The 18535-nt window shown below is 44.2% G+C and overlaps 1 protein-coding gene across 9 annotated transcripts in view; it reads right to left on the reverse strand.

Annotated features, from left to right (window-relative positions):
* PARP6 (poly(ADP-ribose) polymerase family member 6) overlaps positions 1-18271 on the reverse strand; it is a 31655-nt gene extending 13384 nt beyond the window's left edge. For 2 of the 9 annotated variants that reach the window (XR_011560004.1, XM_070762881.1), the window contains exons 1-13: positions 18056-18271; positions 14637-14714; positions 13325-13419; positions 11542-11602; positions 10621-10711; positions 9446-9512; positions 7296-7445; positions 6368-6518; positions 5078-5131; positions 3537-3632; positions 3156-3248; positions 1837-1962; positions 369-434 (exon numbers count right to left, since the gene is read on the reverse strand). Coding sequence is in view for 6 of the 9 variants with exons in the window: in XM_070762881.1 (XP_070618982.1) it covers positions 369-434; positions 1837-1962; positions 3156-3248; positions 3537-3632; positions 5078-5131; positions 6368-6518; positions 7296-7445; positions 9446-9512; positions 10621-10711; positions 11542-11602; positions 13325-13419; positions 14637-14714; positions 18056-18058 (1131 nt within the window). In the remaining 3 variants the exon portion in view is untranslated. Of the gene's footprint in view, positions 1-368; positions 435-1836; positions 1963-3155; positions 3249-3536; positions 3633-5077; positions 5132-6340; positions 6519-7295; positions 7446-9445; positions 9513-10620; positions 10712-11541; positions 11603-13324; positions 13420-14578; positions 14715-18055 lie in introns of those variants that run through there. The other 7 variants (XR_011560003.1, XM_070762879.1, XR_011560002.1 and 4 more) reach the window with 5 other exon arrangements.
* Between the last annotated feature and the right edge of the window lie 264 nt (positions 18272-18535).

Here is an 18535-nt window from a genome sequence, read left to right on the forward strand (position 1 = left end):
GGTCCCGTCAACTAAACAATGTCGCTTGGAGGGACCCAGGGGAAGAGCCTTCTCTGTGGCGGCCCCGGCCCTCTGGAACCAACTTCCCCCAAAGAATAGAATTGCCCCCACCCTCCTCGCCTTTCGTAAGCTTCTTAAAACCCACCTCTGCCGTCAGGCATGGGGGAATTGAGATACTCTTTCCCCCTAGGCATTTACAATTTCATGCATGGTATGTCTGTATGTATGTTTGGTTTTACAATAGGGGTTTTTAACTGTTTTAATATTGGATTGTTATATGCTGTTTTTATTACTGTTGTTAGCCGCCCCGAGTCTACGGAGAGGGGCGGCATACAAATCCAATAAATCAAATCAAATCAAATGCTTACTTGAGTCATTTCACGGATTGACATGACGCTGTCCAGAGCCTTCTGCAGCCTCTCATAATTCTTTTTCTGTAGGTCAATGAGAGAGATACGGATCAAAAATGCAAATCAAACACTCACCTGCCCATAGCAAAAAAACCTCTGAGAAACAAAGGCTACGCTGATTCTGGTTTAAGGGGTTGAATTGCTGATAGGCTACAAAGTGCCCGTTGCTGACCATGAGCTTTTGGGAAAGATCTGAGCTCCCTAGATCAAGGGGTAGGCAAAGTTGGCTCTTCTATGACTTGTGGACTTCAACTCCCAGAATTCCTGGGCCAATCATGCTAGCTCAGGAATTCTGGGAGTTGAAGTCCACCTGTCATAGAAGAGCCAACTTTGCCTACCCCTGCCCTAGATCAATGCTTCTCATCTCTTACAACTTTAAGATTAGAATGTGTAATTATTTATTTAAATAAATATATAAATATTGGATTTAGGATATTTGTATTGTTTTTTATATGTTGTAAGCTGCCCCGAGTCCCCAGAGAAGGGCGGCATATGAATCCCATCAATCAATTGATCAATCAATCAATAATTTATTGGATTTATATGCCGCCCCTCTCTGGGGACTCGGGGTGCCTTACAACATATAAAAAACAATACAAATATCCTCAATCCAATATTAAACTAAAAAACTAACAATCTGAAACCCCAGTTTAATTAAAAAAGCAGTCGCTTTCATTCTATCAAACAAAACGTTTATGTTAAGCATTATGTTAAAGTAATAAGGTTTGAATAAGTTACTAAAAGTATAATCATATGATTGTTTGGAAAGAAAATATTTGAAAATCAATAAAAAGGAAGGAAGGAAGGAAAGAAGGAAGGAAGGCAAAGAAAGAAAGAAAGGAAGGCAAAGAAAGAAAGAAAGGAAGGAAGGCAAAGAAAGAAAGAAAGAAAGAAAGGAAGGCAAAGAAAGGAAGAAAGGAAGGAAGGCAAAGAAAGAAAGAAAGGAAGAAAGGAAGGAAGGAAGGAAGGCAAAGAAAGAAAGGAAGGAAGGCAAAGAAAGAAAGGAAGAAAGGAAGAAAGGCAAAGAAAGAAAGGAAGGAAGGCAAAGAAAGAAAGAAAGAAAGAAAGAAAGAAAGAAAGAAAGAAAGAAAGAAAGAAAGAAAGAAAGAAGTGGCCTGCAGTACCGCACCCTAACCACTGCGCTATCGCAGCTCAAATGTGGACTTCAACTCCAATAATTACCTAGCCAACATGGTTGGGGAATTCTGGGCGTTGAAATCCAGGCATTTGTGATTTAAATTTTAGGAGTTGGCCCACCCATTTTTAAAACCGTCAAAATTGAGAGATGCTGCTCCGGCTAAACACCACAAAGCAACTGGTAGGTGGCTTGTATAATGGGAGACACTGGATTCATAATATGAATGTTATTGGCGATTGTAAATCCCATCGCAGGTAAGGAGGCTTTAGGCCGAAGAATTGCACCAACCTTGGGGTTGAAGGCAAGGGTCTTGGGGTCACTGGGATCCACAACAGATGGGTAAGGCTCAAAGATGATGCTCTTGCGTGGGGATTCCAAAGCCGCCCGGCACATAGCCACCAGCAGATCGACTACCTGAAGGAAAGCAGAATGCAGAGGGAAGACTCATCTCCATTATAACCTCTCTCTTGCTCTGACATTGTCAGCTGATAGGTCAGATTGTGATAGCTCAGTGTCTGTCATTCATTCATTCATTCATTCATTCATTCATTTATTGGATTTGTATGCTGCCCCTCTCCGTAGACTCGGGGCGGCTAACAACAATGATAAAAAGCAGCATGTAACAATCCAAATAATAAAACAACTAAAAACCCTTATTATAAAACCAAACATACACACAAACATACCATGCATAACTTGTAATGGCCTAGGGGAAGGAATATCTTAACTCCCCCATGCCTGGCGGCATAAGTGAGTCTTGAGTAGTTTGCGAAAGACAGGGAGGGTGGGGGCAGTTCTAATATCCAGGGGAAGTTGGTTCCAGAGGGCCGGGGCCGCCACAGAGAAGGCTCTTCCCCTGGGGCCCACCAAACGACATTGTTTAGTCGACATGTTTTGTTGAGGTGGGGAAAGGAAGGAAGGAAGGAAGAGAAAGAGAGAGAGAGAGAGAGAGAGAGAAAGAAAGAAAGAAAGAGGGAGGGAAGCAATCTGATTTTTTTTCATCACTGTAATAAGAGAGAGAGAGGGGTCAACACAAAAAGGCTAATTATTATTTAAAAATACATATTAACTGCGCGACTGAACTGGTTTTCGCTCAAAACTGGAAAAAAGAAAACGTACCATCAGAGGATCTACTAATTAGGGAAATATTGGAATGCACAAAATGGAGTAAACGTATCTTAGAGTTTCAGAATAAACAGGACAAAGAATATTATATCGTGTGGCGTAAATTTTATAATTGGATTGATGGAAAGAAGGGAATAGAATAATTGTAAATCCAAAGAAAAATAGAGAAACCGAAGACACAGAAATGTAACTGTAAATATGTTTTTTATGTTGGATGTTTTTGTTCTCTATTGCTTTTTTGATGTTGCTCTTTGTTTTTGTTTAAAAAAAACCCAAATAAAAATATTTAAAAAGAGAGAGAGAGAGAGAGACCCAAGAGAACTTAACCCAAGTTGGGTTAAGCACAAATTAAAGAGTTTCCACTCAAGAGTCTACAAATTCCCAAGAATTAGCCGAGGTTTTATGAGAGGCCTTTTCTGGGTCCATGGTCCTTTAGCCCAAGTTCTAACTTCCGTACCGGTTTGGCATCCCAGTTTTCGTACCTCTGCTCCTGTGGCCACCTCTTCCGCAGCACCAGACATCACACCCAAGGTGTAGAAAGAGAAGACGCACAGCTCTCGCGTGCACACAGCGGGCTGAAACAAAAAAACACACCCTTAAAATGCTACTTTTCCAGAAAGGAGCAGGGAATATTCACTTCCCAGTCATTTACACTGACAGGAGGAAGTAAAATCAAGGAACTGAAGAGCAAATACGCCCTTCCGCTAACAACAGCAAAGGAACGGGAGAAACAGGGAGCAAACCCAACACCCGCCAGCACTGAGGATACAACCTCGTCAGGTAAGGAAACAGCGGCAAGCCAACAGCCACGCGCAGAAAGCGCCTCCGCCGAGAAAGCCATGTTTATTAACAGGGTGCAGTACCTTGAGCATGGACCCATTCTGGAAGACGTGCTGTTCGTCACACACCACACAGTACTCGTTCAAAGTAGGAATCCTTTGCTCTGCATATTTCATAATCTGAGAGAGAGAGAGAGAGAGAGACCACAGCGAAGTCAGTAAGACCAACTCCCCCTAGGCTTGGGCAAGAGAACAGAAGAGCAGAGCCCCAGTTTGGGGAAAGTCCAGACTCAATCTTTTCCTGTTAGTGCAGACCTGGGCAAGATGCGAACCGCCTGCTGTCTGTAACCAGCCCGTGGAGGTCGGTCCAACTTTTCTAGATAAGAACCGGGTGTTCAAGATATATTATTATTATTATTATTATTATTATTATTATTATTATTATTATTTATTAGATTTGTATGCCGCCCCTCTCCATAGACTCGGGGCGGCTCACAACAATAACAAAGACAATGTAAGAAACAAATCTAATAATTTAAAAAACACTAAAACCCCCATTATTAAAAGCAAGAAATGCAGGTTTAATTATCCTGTAAGAATAGCTTTTCATAGTCCACAACTCTTCTAATCACACTATGGGAAAGCACCAGGTTGAGGAAGGTAGCTCAGAATATTTGCCTAATCAGGATGAAATGTTAATGAGAAATATACTAAATATAACAATTAAAAAAACTAATAGAAAAAGTATTGGCTAATGAATTAATATATTACAATATTCCTTCCTTCCCTCCTTCTGCCGCACGAATCCCAGCGACCAGTTAGGTTCCACAGTGGGCCTTCTCCGGGTCCCGTCAACTAAACAATGTCGTTTGGCGGGACCCAGGGGAAGAGCCTTCTCTGTGGCGGCCCCGGCCCTCCAGAACCAATTCCCCCCAGAGATTAGGATTGCCCCCACCCTCCTCGCCTTTCGGAAGCTTCTTAAAACCCACCTTTGCCTTCAGGCATGGGGGAACTGAGATACTCTTTCCCCCTAGGCCTTTACAATTTTATGCATGGTATGTCTGTATGTATGTTTGGTTTTATAATAAGGTTTTTTTTAGTTGTTTTAATATTGGATTGTTACATGCTGTTTTTTATCACTGTTGTTAGCCGCCCCGAGTCTACGGAGAGGGGCGGCATACAAATCCAATTAATAATAATAATAATAATAATAATAATTATTATTATTATTATTATTATTATTATTATAATATATATATATATATATATATATATATATATATATATATATATATATAATATAATATATAATATATAATAATATATAATAATATATAATATATAATATAATTAACTCAGTTCTGCCCAATAATATACAGTATTGGGTAGAACTTATTATATTAGTCCAACCCTCTAAATCCATTCCAATTTCTCATCCGGCCCTATGGCAAAATTAATTGCCCACCTCTGTGTTAGTGGATCTCAAAGCAGGAGGGAAAATGTAATAACCCCAAGCTTGAGGGCACAGGTGAGTCTTAAGAATCACTCACTTACCTGGCAGGGGTGGGATAGAATGCTGAGCGAAGTGGAATATGAAAGGGGAAGGACGATGCACGGATATTTACCTGGACGAGAAAGCCGTACTCCAAGGTGGGGATGTTTTTGCAGTGGCCACCAACCTGGGGACAAAACAGAAGGACCACCGCATGATTTGACACCTGCTCTGTCATCATCTGGATTGACACTTCATCCACAGCTCAGACCTGCACTCATCCCAGGAAATCTCTTCGGGAAACAGGTTTTAATCATTAAAATAATAATAGTAATAATTCTCGGCTCCCGATAGAGCCAAGGTGGCGCAGTGGTTAGAGTGCAGCCCTGCAGGCTACTTCAGCTAACTGCTAGCGGTAGTTCAGCAGTTCAAATCTCACCACCGGCTCAAGGTCAACTCATCCTTGCATCCTTCCGAGGTGGGTCAAATGGGGACCCAGATTGTTGGGGGCAAGAGGCTGATTCTGTAAACCACTTAGAGAAGGCTGGAATAGCACTGTGAAGCGGTATATAAGTCTAAAGGCTATTGTTAATTCTTTTCTTTCTTTCTTTCTTTCTTTCTTTCTTTCTTTCTCTCTCTCTCTCTCCCTCCTTCCTTCCTTCCTTTTGAGGTGGGTCAAATGAGGACCCAGATTGTTGGGGGCAAGAGGCTGATTCTGTAAACCGCTTAGAAAGGCTGTAAAAAAGCGCTATGAAGCGGTATATAAGTCTAAGTGCTATTGCTATAATAGAATAGAAAAAAATGGAATGAACTGGGAGGGACCTTGGAGGTCTTCTAGCCCAGCCCACTGCTCAAGCAGGAGAAACTATAAATAAATTAACAAGGCAGTAGACCTCAACATTCTGCTCAGGGAGCAAAATTTGAAACTGCAGGACATTTCCCAATTGGGTAGTTCAGTAGAGGGAAGCGTTCAAACCAGTGGTGGAATCCAATTTACTTTTTCTTTTTTTTACTACCAGTTCTGTGGGCGTGGCTAGGTGGGCGTGGCGTGGCTTGGTGGGCGGGGCTGGGGAAGAATACTGCAAAATCCCCACTTTGGAGGAAGGATACTGCAAAATCCCCATTCTCACTCCACTCTGGGGCCAGGCAGAGGTGGCATTTGCAGGTTCTCTTAACAACTCAACATTTCTGCCACCGGTTCTCCAGAACCTGTCAGAACCTGCTGGTTCTGCTCTTTTCCCACCTGTACACAAAGCGTCTAACCCAGGTCTCTGCTCCAGGAGTCTGTTGATCTTCTCTTCCGATTCTAACTTCTCCGAGGAGAGAGGCACAACCCCCCAAAGAAAGGAACTCTACCCAACCGGCCCGAAGGGACGAGGGCAGAGAGGGAACCCACCAGGATGTTGAATGGGACGACACCTGCCTGGGTGCTGGGAGGGTAGCCAAAAACTTCCACCTTAGAATTCTTCATTGTGCAGGAGATAGAGCGGTTCATCAGGCGGTTGACCCGTAGATCTGGCACGCCAAGCTTGCCCTTGAGCATCGAGTCCTGGATGACGGGGAAGCTAGGAGACCTGTGTAGCCCAAAGAGACGCCCATCAGTTGAGGGGGCATCAGTTGAGGGTATGGAAAGGGAGACTCGTGAGGACCTTGACCAGGTAGGGCTGGGATTCAAAGCTACTTCACAACTGCAGTGGGGCATTTTAGCTTCCATCCATTTCCATGTCCAGTGGAGACTTCCTACTATTCCATGTCCCCCTTGAGAAGAGCCACCCTAAACCTTTCAACCACCATCCATGTCCAATGGAGACTTCCGACTATTCCATGTCCCCCTTGAGAAGAGCAACCCTAAACCTTTCAACCACCACCCAGGTCCAATGGAGGCTTTCAACCACCTCCATATCCCCTTGGGAAGAGAAGAGCAACTCTACACCTTTCAGCCACCATCCACATCCAATGGAGGCTTCCAACCATCTCCATATCCCCTTGGGAAGAGAAGAGCAACCCTAAACCTTTCAGCCACCATCCATGTTCAATGGAGGCTTCCAACCATCTCCATATCCCCTTGGGAAGAGGAGAGCAACCCTAAACCTTTCAGCCACCATCCATGTTCAATGGAGGCTTCCAACCATCTCCATATCCCCTTGGGAAGAGGAGAGCAACTATACACCTTTCAACCACCATCCATGTCCAATGGAGGCTTTCAACCACCTCCATGCCCCCTTGGGAAGAGAGGACAGAGAAGAGCAATTCTACTTCTGACCATCTTCCAACTTCCTTCCATGTCCAATGGAGGCCTCCCACCCAGCTCCACAACCCCCCTTAGTATAGAGAGAAGAGAGCAGCCCTACTTGGGAATGGGTGAAAAGATGCTGAGACCGGCACGGAATTTTTTGATTGTGCCGCTGGCTTTGAACCAGCTGTGCCGCTTTTCTTGCTGGGTCTTGAGGAAGTCGTTGCTGAGGTGTTTCCATTGCTGGGATGTGAAGATGCCCAGGATTCTGCAAAGGGGATTGACAAGGATGAGAGAGAGGACAAGAGGACTTCTGTTGCACGAATCCCAGCGACCAATTAGGTCCCACAGAGTGGGTCTTCTCCGGGTCCCGTCAACTAAACAATGTTGCTTGGCGGGACCCAGGGGAACAGCCTTCTCTGTGGCGGCCCCAGCCCTCTGGAACCAACTCCCCCCAGAGATTAGAATTGCCCCCACCCTCCTTGCCTTTCGTAAGCTGCTTAAAACCCACCTCTGCCGCCAGGCATGGGGGAATTGAGATACGCTTTCCCCCTAGGCCTTTACAATTTTATGCATGGTATGTCTGTACGTATGTTTGGTTTTTATAACAATGGGTTTTTAACTGTTTTTAATATTGGGTTATTATTATATGCTGTTTTATTACTGTTGTTAGCTGCCCCGAGTCTGCAGAGAGGGGCGGCATATAAATCCAATAAATAAATAAATAGATAGATTAGATAGATAGATAGGCAACTGGAAAATAACCAAGGAAGCAGCATTATTGATAAAAAATAGTGAGGTTAAAGAATACGAAGAAATCAAAATTGCAGCGATAGAAAGTGCCCAGGCAACCATAGTGCTTGGGTGGAAAGATGATAATAAATGGACCACAAAAAATTGGTGCAGGTACATGGTGGACCACATTCACTATGAAATTATGGAAATTAGATTACACAACTATAATGAAGAGAAATTAGCAGCAACAATGAGGCGGTGGGAGAAGGTTAAGAATTATATACAGTGGAACCTCGACATACGAGCAGCTCTACTTACGAGCTACTCGAGATAAGAGCTGGGAGGGGAGCGACATTTTTGTTCGCCTCCCGAGCTCACATTCGGGATACGAGCGCCAAGGAGCTGTCTCCTGAAGCCGAACGCTAACTTCCGCGTTCGGCTTCAGGAGACAGCTCCTTGGCGCTCGTATCCCGCGTGTTTTAAAAGGTTGCAGCCGGCCTGGCGGGCTCGGGGGGTGCTGGCAAGCCCCCCAGGCCGGCTGCAGCCTTTTTAAACACGCGCGCCGCTTCGCAGCTGTCTCCTGAAGCCGAACACTAACTTCCGCGTTCGGCGGCAGCGGTTTTTTTTGTTGTTGCACGGATTAATTGACTTTACATTGTTTCCTATGGGAAACAATGTTTCGTCATACGAGCGTTCCGACTTACGAGCCTCCTTCCGGAACCAATTAGTCTCGTAAGTCGGGGTTCTACTGTATTAACAATATCAGCAAGCGATGCAAATGTAAAAAATAAAATTCAATCACTTTATAAAGAATGAACAATGTAATCCAGAGATGAAGCAAATGAACGATACAGGATTGAAGCTTCCCCGGTGAAGGAGATTTCTATTTTTTTGTTTGGTGATGGTACACTTCTATGTTTTATGTTTTTGCTTTTTGTAAAAATTTTAAGAAATCAATAAAAATTATATATATATATTTTATAAAAGATAGATTAGATAGATAGATAAACAAATAAATAAACAAACAAATAAATAAATAAAAGACACCTCACTCGGGGCTCTATTCTCCCCATCACTCAGGTGTGGGCTGCTAAGTGGTGTGTGCTCGCCCCCCATAGCTCTGAGCGCTAGCGGAGTCCAGCGCAATTCTGCTACTGCACCTGGGCAGCTTTGCTTCTCATCCAAGAAGCTTCTTCACTCCTTGGATGAGAAGAAAAACATCTTCGAAAGAAAAAACCCAGGAAGTCCAGATGCCTCTTGAAAAAAAAAGCCCCTTTGGGACTAGCGACGAAACGGATCTATTTGCAGAAAGACACCTGTTCAGAGAGGACCAGGGTGAGACAAGCTACTTCAGGGACAGGTGGCAGCATAGGAATGTTCTTGGCTGTCTTCCCTTTGGGTCCTTAAAGCCTTTTGAGGCAGGAGAGGGGACTTGTTTTCCCTTGCAAGAAATAAGCCCTTGGTCCTGCTGTCAGAGGCCTCAGGGACAGGGTTGCTATATCTCAAGATTCAAAGGACCAAGCCCAGACTCACTTCTTCAACTGCAGGCCCAGTCCAAACCCTTCCTTGTTGGATGGTTGGAAAACCTCGATGGACGGTTCTGGAGAACAAAGCCAGAGTGAATGATTAGCATTTCAACAAGGAGTCTAGTGTGAAACCCCCATAATTCTGATGGGAAGTCACACGTACAAGGGTGAGGCTACAACCTCCCTCAACCCCCTTCCCCTTCCTGGCAGAATAGAGTAGAGTAGAGTAGGGTAGGGTAGAGTAGAGTATGGTAGAGTAGAGTAGGATAGGGTAGAGTAGAGTAGGGTAAGGTAGGGTAGAGTAGGGTAGGGTAGGGTAGAGTAGAGTAGGAATAGGAATGAATAGAATAGAATAAAATAGAATTATTTTTTGGTCAAATGTGATTGAACACACAAGGAATTTGTCTTTGGTGCAGATGCTCTCAGTGTACATAAAAGAAAAAAAATACATTTGTCAAGAATCATGAGGTGCCACACTTCATGATTGTCGTAGGGAGTCAAATAAGCAATGAAGAAACAATCAATATTAATAAAAATCTTAAGGATACAAGCAACAAGTTATAGTCATAAAGTCCTAAGCAGGAGGAAATTGGGTGATAGGAATGATGGGGAAAAAACTAGTAGCAATAGTAGTGCAGACTTAGGAAATAGTTTGACAGTGTTGAGGGAATTATTTTTTTAGCAGAGTGATGGCGTTCGGGGGAAAACTGTTCTTGTGTCTAGTTGACTTGGTGTGCGGTGCTCTGTAGTGACTTTTTGAGGGTAGGAGTTGCCATTTGGCTGGGGTGCTTTAGGATTCCTGCTCAGGCAGGGGGTTGGACTTGATGACCTGCATGGTCCCTTTCAACTCTAACAATAAATAAATAAAACATAAATAAAAAGTTAATCTGGCCTTCCTCCACTGACTTGGCTTGTCCAAAGGGGAATCACATGCCCCTGGGATTATTTTTCACTGCCGTTGTAACTTCGATGTGTTACTAAACGAACGGTTGTTAAGTCAAGAGCTACCTGGCGATGGCAGCTTTCAGGATTGGACATGCATTCCTCAACTGAAGGACAACTGAAGATAATAAACGGCTAAGGTTTGACAGTGCTCCTAATCTTAACCAAAAGGTCATCAAGCAAAAAAATGAGACCCTTTTCATTCTCCTTCGGTCACTCATCAAGAGGTATGTTACTCACCGGGGCCATCCAGATACTGGGAAAGGGAGAACCGCAGTCGGAGAACAATTGGCTCGGTCCGTAGGACCTTCCAGGCGGTGGCAACTTCTTCCTACAATGTGAAACATTAAACTTAGGGAGAGGCTGTTCCTAATTTACCTGTTTTGGTGAGAGACGGAGCAATATTACAAGGATTTAAATTATAGGGGTCTCTTATATTACATAGAAACATAGAAGTCTGACGGCAGAAAAAGACCTCATGGCCCATCTACTCTGCCCTTATACTATTTTCTGTATTTTATCTTAGGATGGATATATGTTTATCCCAGGCATGTTTAAATTCAGTTACTGTGGATTTATCTACCACGTCTGCTGGAAGTTTGTTTCAAGGATCTACTACTCTTTCAGTAAAATAATATTTTCTCATGTTGCTTTTGATCTTACCCCCAACTAGCTTCAGGTTGTGTCCCCTTGTTCTTGTGTTCACTTTCCTATTAAAAACACTGCCCTCCTGGACCTTATTTAACCCTTTAATATATTTGATTGTGTTTTGTTTTTATTGTTGTAAGTCGCCCTGAGTTTCCGTAGAAGGGTGGCATAAAAATCCATCAAACCAACCGACCAACCAACCCAACCCAACCCAACCCAATCCAACTCAACCCAATCCAACCCAACCAACCCAACCCATCCAACTCAACCCAACTCAACCCAAACAATCCAACCCAACTCAAACCAACCAACCAACCAACCCAACCCAATCAACCCAAACCAACCAAACCCAACCCAACCCAACCCACCAACCAACCAAGAAGAACGTTGTCATTCTCTGCATATTACTAAATAATACCAGGCAGGGGAGGAAAGAAATCCACAAAGAATGAAAGGGATGCCACCCTCCATCCCTCCAGCACAAGAGAAGGACTAGCAAGGCCTGCAACTTACATCTAAGAAGCCGATGTTGATATGCAGGTCGATGTCCACGTCATCAATGGTTCCATATTCCCTACAGGGGAAAAGAGGTTAGGAAAAAGCCTGTGGAAACGAGGCAGCCAGGCAAACCAAAGCTGTAGGGCAGAGACCAGAGAAGAAGCTAGCTAACCCCACAGAGGTTTCTCCCGTGGTATTGGTTTATGGATTAAGAGGATTAGACAGGAAAGATTGTAGAAAAGAGAGAGTTAAATTGTAATCACAAAATATAAGTGGTAGATTTATCACTGGTCTTGTAACGGCTGTAAATAAATAAGGGAGGGGAGGGAAAGGGGGAAATGGAAGGGAAATATACACTGCTCAAAAAAATAAAGGGAACACTCAAAGAACCCATCCTAGATCTGAATGAATGAAATATTCTCATTGAATACTTTGTTCTGTACAAAGTTGAATGTGCATAACAGCAGGTGAAATTGATTGTCAATCAGTGTTGCTTCCTAAGTGGACAGAAGTTTGATTTACTTGGAGTTTTATTGTGTAGTTTAAGTGTTGCCTTTATTTTTTGAGCAGTGTAGCTTATTGTTGTGAGCCACCCCGAGTCTACGGAGAGGGGCGGCATACAAATCTAATAAATAATAATAATAATAATAATAATAATAATAATTATTATTATTATTATTATTATTATTATTATTATTATTATTATTAACATTTTCCCCCACAGCTTCGGCTTAAGACTGAAAGCTCCAGGCCCCCCACCCAGGCCTTCTGCACAAAGCTACTCCTTTCAGGACCATTTCTGTTCTTTCCCTCATCCCAGCACCCTCGGCTTTGATATGCTTCACTTAAAAAAATCCTCCCTGGTTTATTTCTCTGACCTTAACATTTCTGCTGCTGCTGTCTAATAATTGCTGCCTTCTGCTTCAGAAGGCAACAAAAGCAGAAACTTGTCCTCGGGGCACAAGCAGCTCACAAATACACACAACACAGAGAGAGAGAGACAGACAGACAGACAGAGAGAGACAGACAGACAGACAGAGACACAGAGAAAGAGAGACAGACAGAGAGACAGACAGAGAGACAGAGAGAGAGAAAGAGAGAGAGACAGAGAGACAGACAGAGACACAGAGAAAGAGAGACAGAGAGAGAGAGAGACAGACAGAGACACAGAGAGAGAGAAAGAGACAGAGAGACAGACAGAGACACAGAGAAAGAGAGACAGAGAGACAGAGAGAGACAGAGAGAGAGAAAGAGAGAGAGACAGAGAGACAGACAGAGACACAGAGAAAGAGAGACAGAGACAGAGAGAGACAGACAGAGACACAGAGAGAGAGAGAGAGACAGAGAGACAGACAGAGACACAGAGAAAGAGAGACAGATAGAGAGACAGAGAGAGAGAAAGAGAGAGAGACAGAGAGACAGACAGAGACACAGAGAAAGAGAGACAGAGAGAGAGAGAGACAGACAGACAGACAGAGAGAAAGAGAGAGAGAGAGACAGAGAGACAGACAGAGACACAGAGAAAGAGAGACAGACAGACAGACAGACAGACAGACAGACAGACAGACAGACAGACAGAGAACGAACATAATCCTGGAAGTCACCTGAGATTTTATTGCTTTTCCAAGAAACTTTATTTAGATGGGAAATGATACAGTTCCCCTTCAATGCCATATTTAAACTCAGCTTTGCATTAAACCAGCACACGCATGTTCTTCAACACTCCAACCCCAAAGCAATTCTTGTTTTGCCTCGTCTTGTTCGAAAGGCAGCAGCCAGGCTGCAGCGCGGCACTTACCGGACTGAGACCGAATTCTCGCTGTAGAGTTCCTTCACGGCTTCGATGTCCACATCCAGTTGAGGATGGCGATACAGGTCTGCGGCACAGGTTCCCTGTAGAACGACAGAGAAAACCATCATGGAGTTGTACCCAGAGACAGCGGTAGGATGGCACGTTACATCCGCCATAGTCTGGCGGGTGGAAGTGGGCGATGCTTGGTTCCCCTGGCAGGCTAAGCCAAAATTTCGTCTAACCATGTGGTTTAGTCTAAATTGTCCAGAGCAAAGACATATGGGGGAACTGGGCATGGATAGCCTAGAGAAAAGGAGGGCCAGAGCGGACATGATAGCAGTCTACAGGTATACGAGGGGTTGCCACAGAGAGGAGGGGATCACTTTATTCTCCAGGGCACTGGAGGGCCGGACGAGGAACAACGGTTGGAAGCTGACCAAGGAGAGATTCAACCTGGAAATAAGGAAGAACTTCCTGACGGTCAGAGCGATCAACCAGTGGAACAACCTACCAGCGGACGTTGTGAACTCCAATACTCTGGACATTTTTAAGAGGAAGTTGGACTGCCATTTGGCTGGGATGCTATAGGGTTCCTGTTTAGGCAGGGGGTTGGACTTGATGACCTGCATGGTCCCTTCCAACTCTAACAATAAATAAAATAAATAAATATCTGTTGGCACGCGAGCCGTTACCCTAGCTCAGTTCCAATGTGCATGTGTGTGCTGGCCAGCTGATTTTTAGCTTACACAGAGGCTCTGGGAGGGTGTTTTTGGCTTCCAGAGAGCCTCCAGGGGGATGGGGGAGGGCGCTTTTACCCTCCCCCAGCTCCAGGGAAGCCTTTGGAGCTTGGGAAGGACAAAACACAAACCTACTGGGCCCACCAGAGGTTGGGAAACAAGCTGTTTCCAGCCTCCAGAGAGCCTCCGGGGGCGAGAGAAGCTGTTTTCATCCTCCCTAGGCACTGAATTATGAGCGTGGGCACTTGCACATGTGCGACAGCGCACGCGCACACTCGTTTGGCACCTGGGGGAAAAAGGGTTCGCCATCACTGCCTTAGACATTTAATCGGGATTTGTGATTAGACTTTAGTATGAAACGCTAACATTATATCTAGCTATTCCAAGCCAGAGCGTCTGAAAAACAGAGGGCTCTGCCTTGGGGATCCAATAATCCAGGTAGGACACACAAAATGATTGTTATTTCGAGTGAGTGCGGTTTGATGGTGTCCCAATGTTGCTAGGAAACGCTACTCACTCCCACCTTAAGTAAGCCACCACAACTCATCATCTTGACCCTTCAGAGGTCACAGGGGCCTGACCTGTACTCCATATAAAAATTCCTCGGATTCATTTTCTCCATCAGAATCATCATCAGTCCAGTACTGGCCTTTGATGTCCTAAAAAGATAAGAAAGATATCATAGAAAACAAAGAAGATTGACGGCAGAAAAAGACCTCATGGGCCATCTAGTCCGCCCTTATACTATTTCCTGTCCTCCAGACTATACAGATGGAGTTCATGAAGTCTTTCCTGATAAGTTTTATGCTTAAGACCTTCCACCATTTTTGTAGCCCCGTCTTTGGACCCGTTCAATTTTATCAAGATATTTATCAATATCTGAGATTTAGATCTGGAATGTCAACATGATCACCCCGACTAAAATTGCATATCCTGAATCACAGAAGTGCTTCATCTTTGGGATTTTTCAACAACAACAACAACAATATTGTCACTCTTCAGCAATGAAATTAAAACCCATATTAAATTATTTTAAAACTGCATGTAAAACATAAATTGGTATATTCCCCCATCGCTCTTCTACTTTCTTTCCTGTTTGTCCTTCCATCTGTGGAATGAAAAATTACATATTCCTCAAGGAGAGGTCCAACTGCTTTCTTCTGGTTATAAACAGTTAACCAGGAATCACCATCATTAGCCACTATGATCTGAGCTGATTCATTCAGACATGTGTATAAATATATAATTTTGTTTTCATAGATTTTCACGGGTATATGTATGTAGATTGTTCTGAGTTCGGGTTTTGCCCCGTGTAATATTTTGAGTGTGTATGCGACGTTTCGGTGAAATCACATTCACCATCATCAGGCTGAAGTTGTAAGCTTCATGCTGCTGTAAATATACTATACTATACTATACTATACTATACTATACTATACTATACTATACTATATTATACTATACTATACTATATTTACAGCAGCACGAAGCTTACAACTTCAGCCTGATGATGGTGAATGTGATTTCACCGAAACGTCGCATGGACACTCAAAATATTACACGGGGCAAAACCCGAACTCAGAACAATCTACATATATAATTTTATTTATATATAATTTATAAGTAACACAATTGTTTATAGCAAAGTAATTGATTTATAAATAAAAATGTATGATTTATATATATACACACACACACACTTAAACAAAAAGGCTGGAAATAACAACAACAATAACAACAACAATCCTGCGAGACTTTGGGATCCAAAGAGACAGACCTTTGGCCCACAACACACTTGGCATCACTATAATGGAAAGGGGAAAAAAGTCTGGTTCATTAATATTGCAGTATCAGCTGATGCACAAGTTGAAGAGAAATGGCTGCAATAAAATAGCAGCAGATCGTGATTTGCAAATTGAAGTTGAACAATTATGGAGGAAGAAATAAGTGGCTCGACCAATAGCCGTACGAGCCCTTGGAGCAATACTTAAATCTGCCTAGATTCTTGGAAATTTTGAACTTATTAGACCTGAATATTATATCTTACTCAGAACTGCCAATTTACACAGATGCTACCTTAACAGTTCTTAGGTACTGGTTAGGTCTTAAACTGTTCAGCTTTTACCAGCCCCAGAGACTGAATCAAATTGAAGATTAGATCTTCAATTTGATTCAGGCATCAGAATCTATGGCATCGGACCAGAATATCTCCGGGACCGCCTTCTGCCGCACGAATCCCAGCGACCGGTTAGGTCCCACAGAGTTGGCCTTCTCCGGGTCCCACCGACTAAGCAATATTGTTTGGCGGGACCCAGGAGAAGAGCCTTCTCTGTAGCGGCCCCGGCCCTCTGGAACCAGTTCCCCCCAGATATCAGAGTTGCCCCCACCCTCCTTGCCTTTCGCAAGCTCCTTAAAACCCACCTCTGTCGTCAGGCATGGGGGAATTGAAATTTCCCTTTCCCCTAGGCTTATAGAATTTATACATGGTATGCTTGTATGCATGAGTGGTTCTTTAAATTGGGGTTTTTTAGATTATTTTTAATATTAGATTTGTTTACATTGTCTTTTTATACTGTTGTTAGCCGCCCCGAGTCTTCGGAGAGGGGCGGCATACAAATCTAATAAATAAATAAATAAAATCTTATATAACAACAATAATTACTAATGGAAGTTGACGACTACCCTATGGAGGAAGAACTCAATGGTTGGACCAATAGCCATAGGAGCCCTTGGAGCAACACCCAAGGGGTTGCCTAGATATGTGGAAATGTTGAACTTATCAGACCTGAATATCCTAACTTTGCAAAAAACCACCTTACTCAGAACCTGGTTATGTATTCAGATGCTACCTTAACAGCTCTTAAGTCCTGGTTAGGATTTAAACTTGTTAAGGTTTTACCAGTCCCAGGCTGTGAATTGAAGATTAAATATTGTTGTTGTTATTATTGTTGTTATCTCTTGATTAAACATGAAAATCAGTAGACAACCTTTAAAAATGTATCACAAATATCATTGACTGGTGCTGATGTTTGCCCACATCCTAGATATCAACCAAGTATCTTCCTAAAGTTATTGTTGTTGTTGTTAACCTAGATGTATTGTTCTTATTGTTCTTATTTTATTACCCAGATTATTTATTATTCTTATGTTGTAAGCCGCCCTGAGTCGGTTGAGAAGGGTGGCATAGAAATCTAATAAAATAAAATAAATTAAATAAATATTACCCAGATGCCATCCCTGAAGATGTTCAAAGGCACCTTCCTTTAGGAATTCCTGTAGGGATTCCTGCCTAAGCAGGGGGTTGGACTAGAAGACCTCCAAGGTCCCTTCCAATTCTGCTGTTGTTATTAAAGTTCCATCCTCCAGAGACACAAAGGGTCTCCAACTGAAGGGATTCCTCCCTCTCCAAGTCATGCTTGGGTTTGAACCCCATGGTGGCAGAAACTGAAACCCTGCATGCAATATGGGGTCTGCAAAGGGGTCCTAACAGAAACAGCCTGAGAAAATAATCAATTTAATGGATGTATTGGGTTTATTTATTTGGATGGAGAAAGGAAGGAAGGAGAGGGAAGGAGAGGAAGGAAGGAGAGGAAAGAAGGAAGGAGAGGGAAGGAGAGGAAGGAAGGAGAGGAAAGAAGGAAGGAAGGAAGGAGAGGAAGGAGAGGAAAGGAAGGGAGGGAGGAAAGAGAGGAAAGGAAGGAAAGAAGGAAGGACAGGGTGCAACGCGCACACACACGCGCACACACACACACAGAGTACACACACAGTTCACACACACAAACATACACACCCCACCCGAGAGGGCTATCGAGACTGGGTTGCAATGCCACCCATGGACACTTGAGGGCAGCCAAGAGAGGTCGGGCACGGCCCCCTAGCGGAGTCTCGGGGTTCTGCAGGGTCCCCTTTCCTCCCTCACCCAGCCGCTTCCGCAGAGCCCAACCCGGGGGCGGGGGGCAGAGCGGCCCCCCGAGTGACCCCTCCGCCTCCCGCCGCTTACCATTTGCTTGGCGGGTTCAGCGGCGCTGCTTTCTGCTCAGGGCCGGGCCTCGGCCCTCCATGCCACCCTCCGCCAGCCTGCGAGCTGCCAGACGGGCATCCGGGAGAGGAGGCCTCGGGGTCAGGCCGGGCGGCCGATTCCTCCGTCGCCCCGGCAACCAAAGGCTCCGTCCGCGAGGAAGCGGCGGCGGCGGCGGCGGCGGCGCGGCGGCGGTGACGTCAGTGCTTCCTCATTGGTCCGGGGAAACTCCGCCTCCTGGAGATGGGGGAAAGAGAGAGAAGGGGGAAGCTCGGGAGTGTTGGGTGGCTTGCTGCCGGGGCGCATGGGAGTTGTAGTCCCAGCTCATCTGGAGTTGGGAGTTAAGCTGGGATGGGCCTGAATCCTCTCCTTTCCTTGCATTGGCCATTCAGAATAAATCTTGGGCTTTGTTGTTATAAAGGAAGGAGGAAGAGAGGAAGGAAGATGATTAGATATAAATGG

Source organism: Erythrolamprus reginae, chromosome 10 (genome assembly GCF_031021105.1).
Source record: "Erythrolamprus reginae isolate rEryReg1 chromosome 10, rEryReg1.hap1, whole genome shotgun sequence".
Taxonomy (NCBI): domain Eukaryota; kingdom Metazoa; phylum Chordata; class Lepidosauria; order Squamata; family Dipsadidae; genus Erythrolamprus; species Erythrolamprus reginae.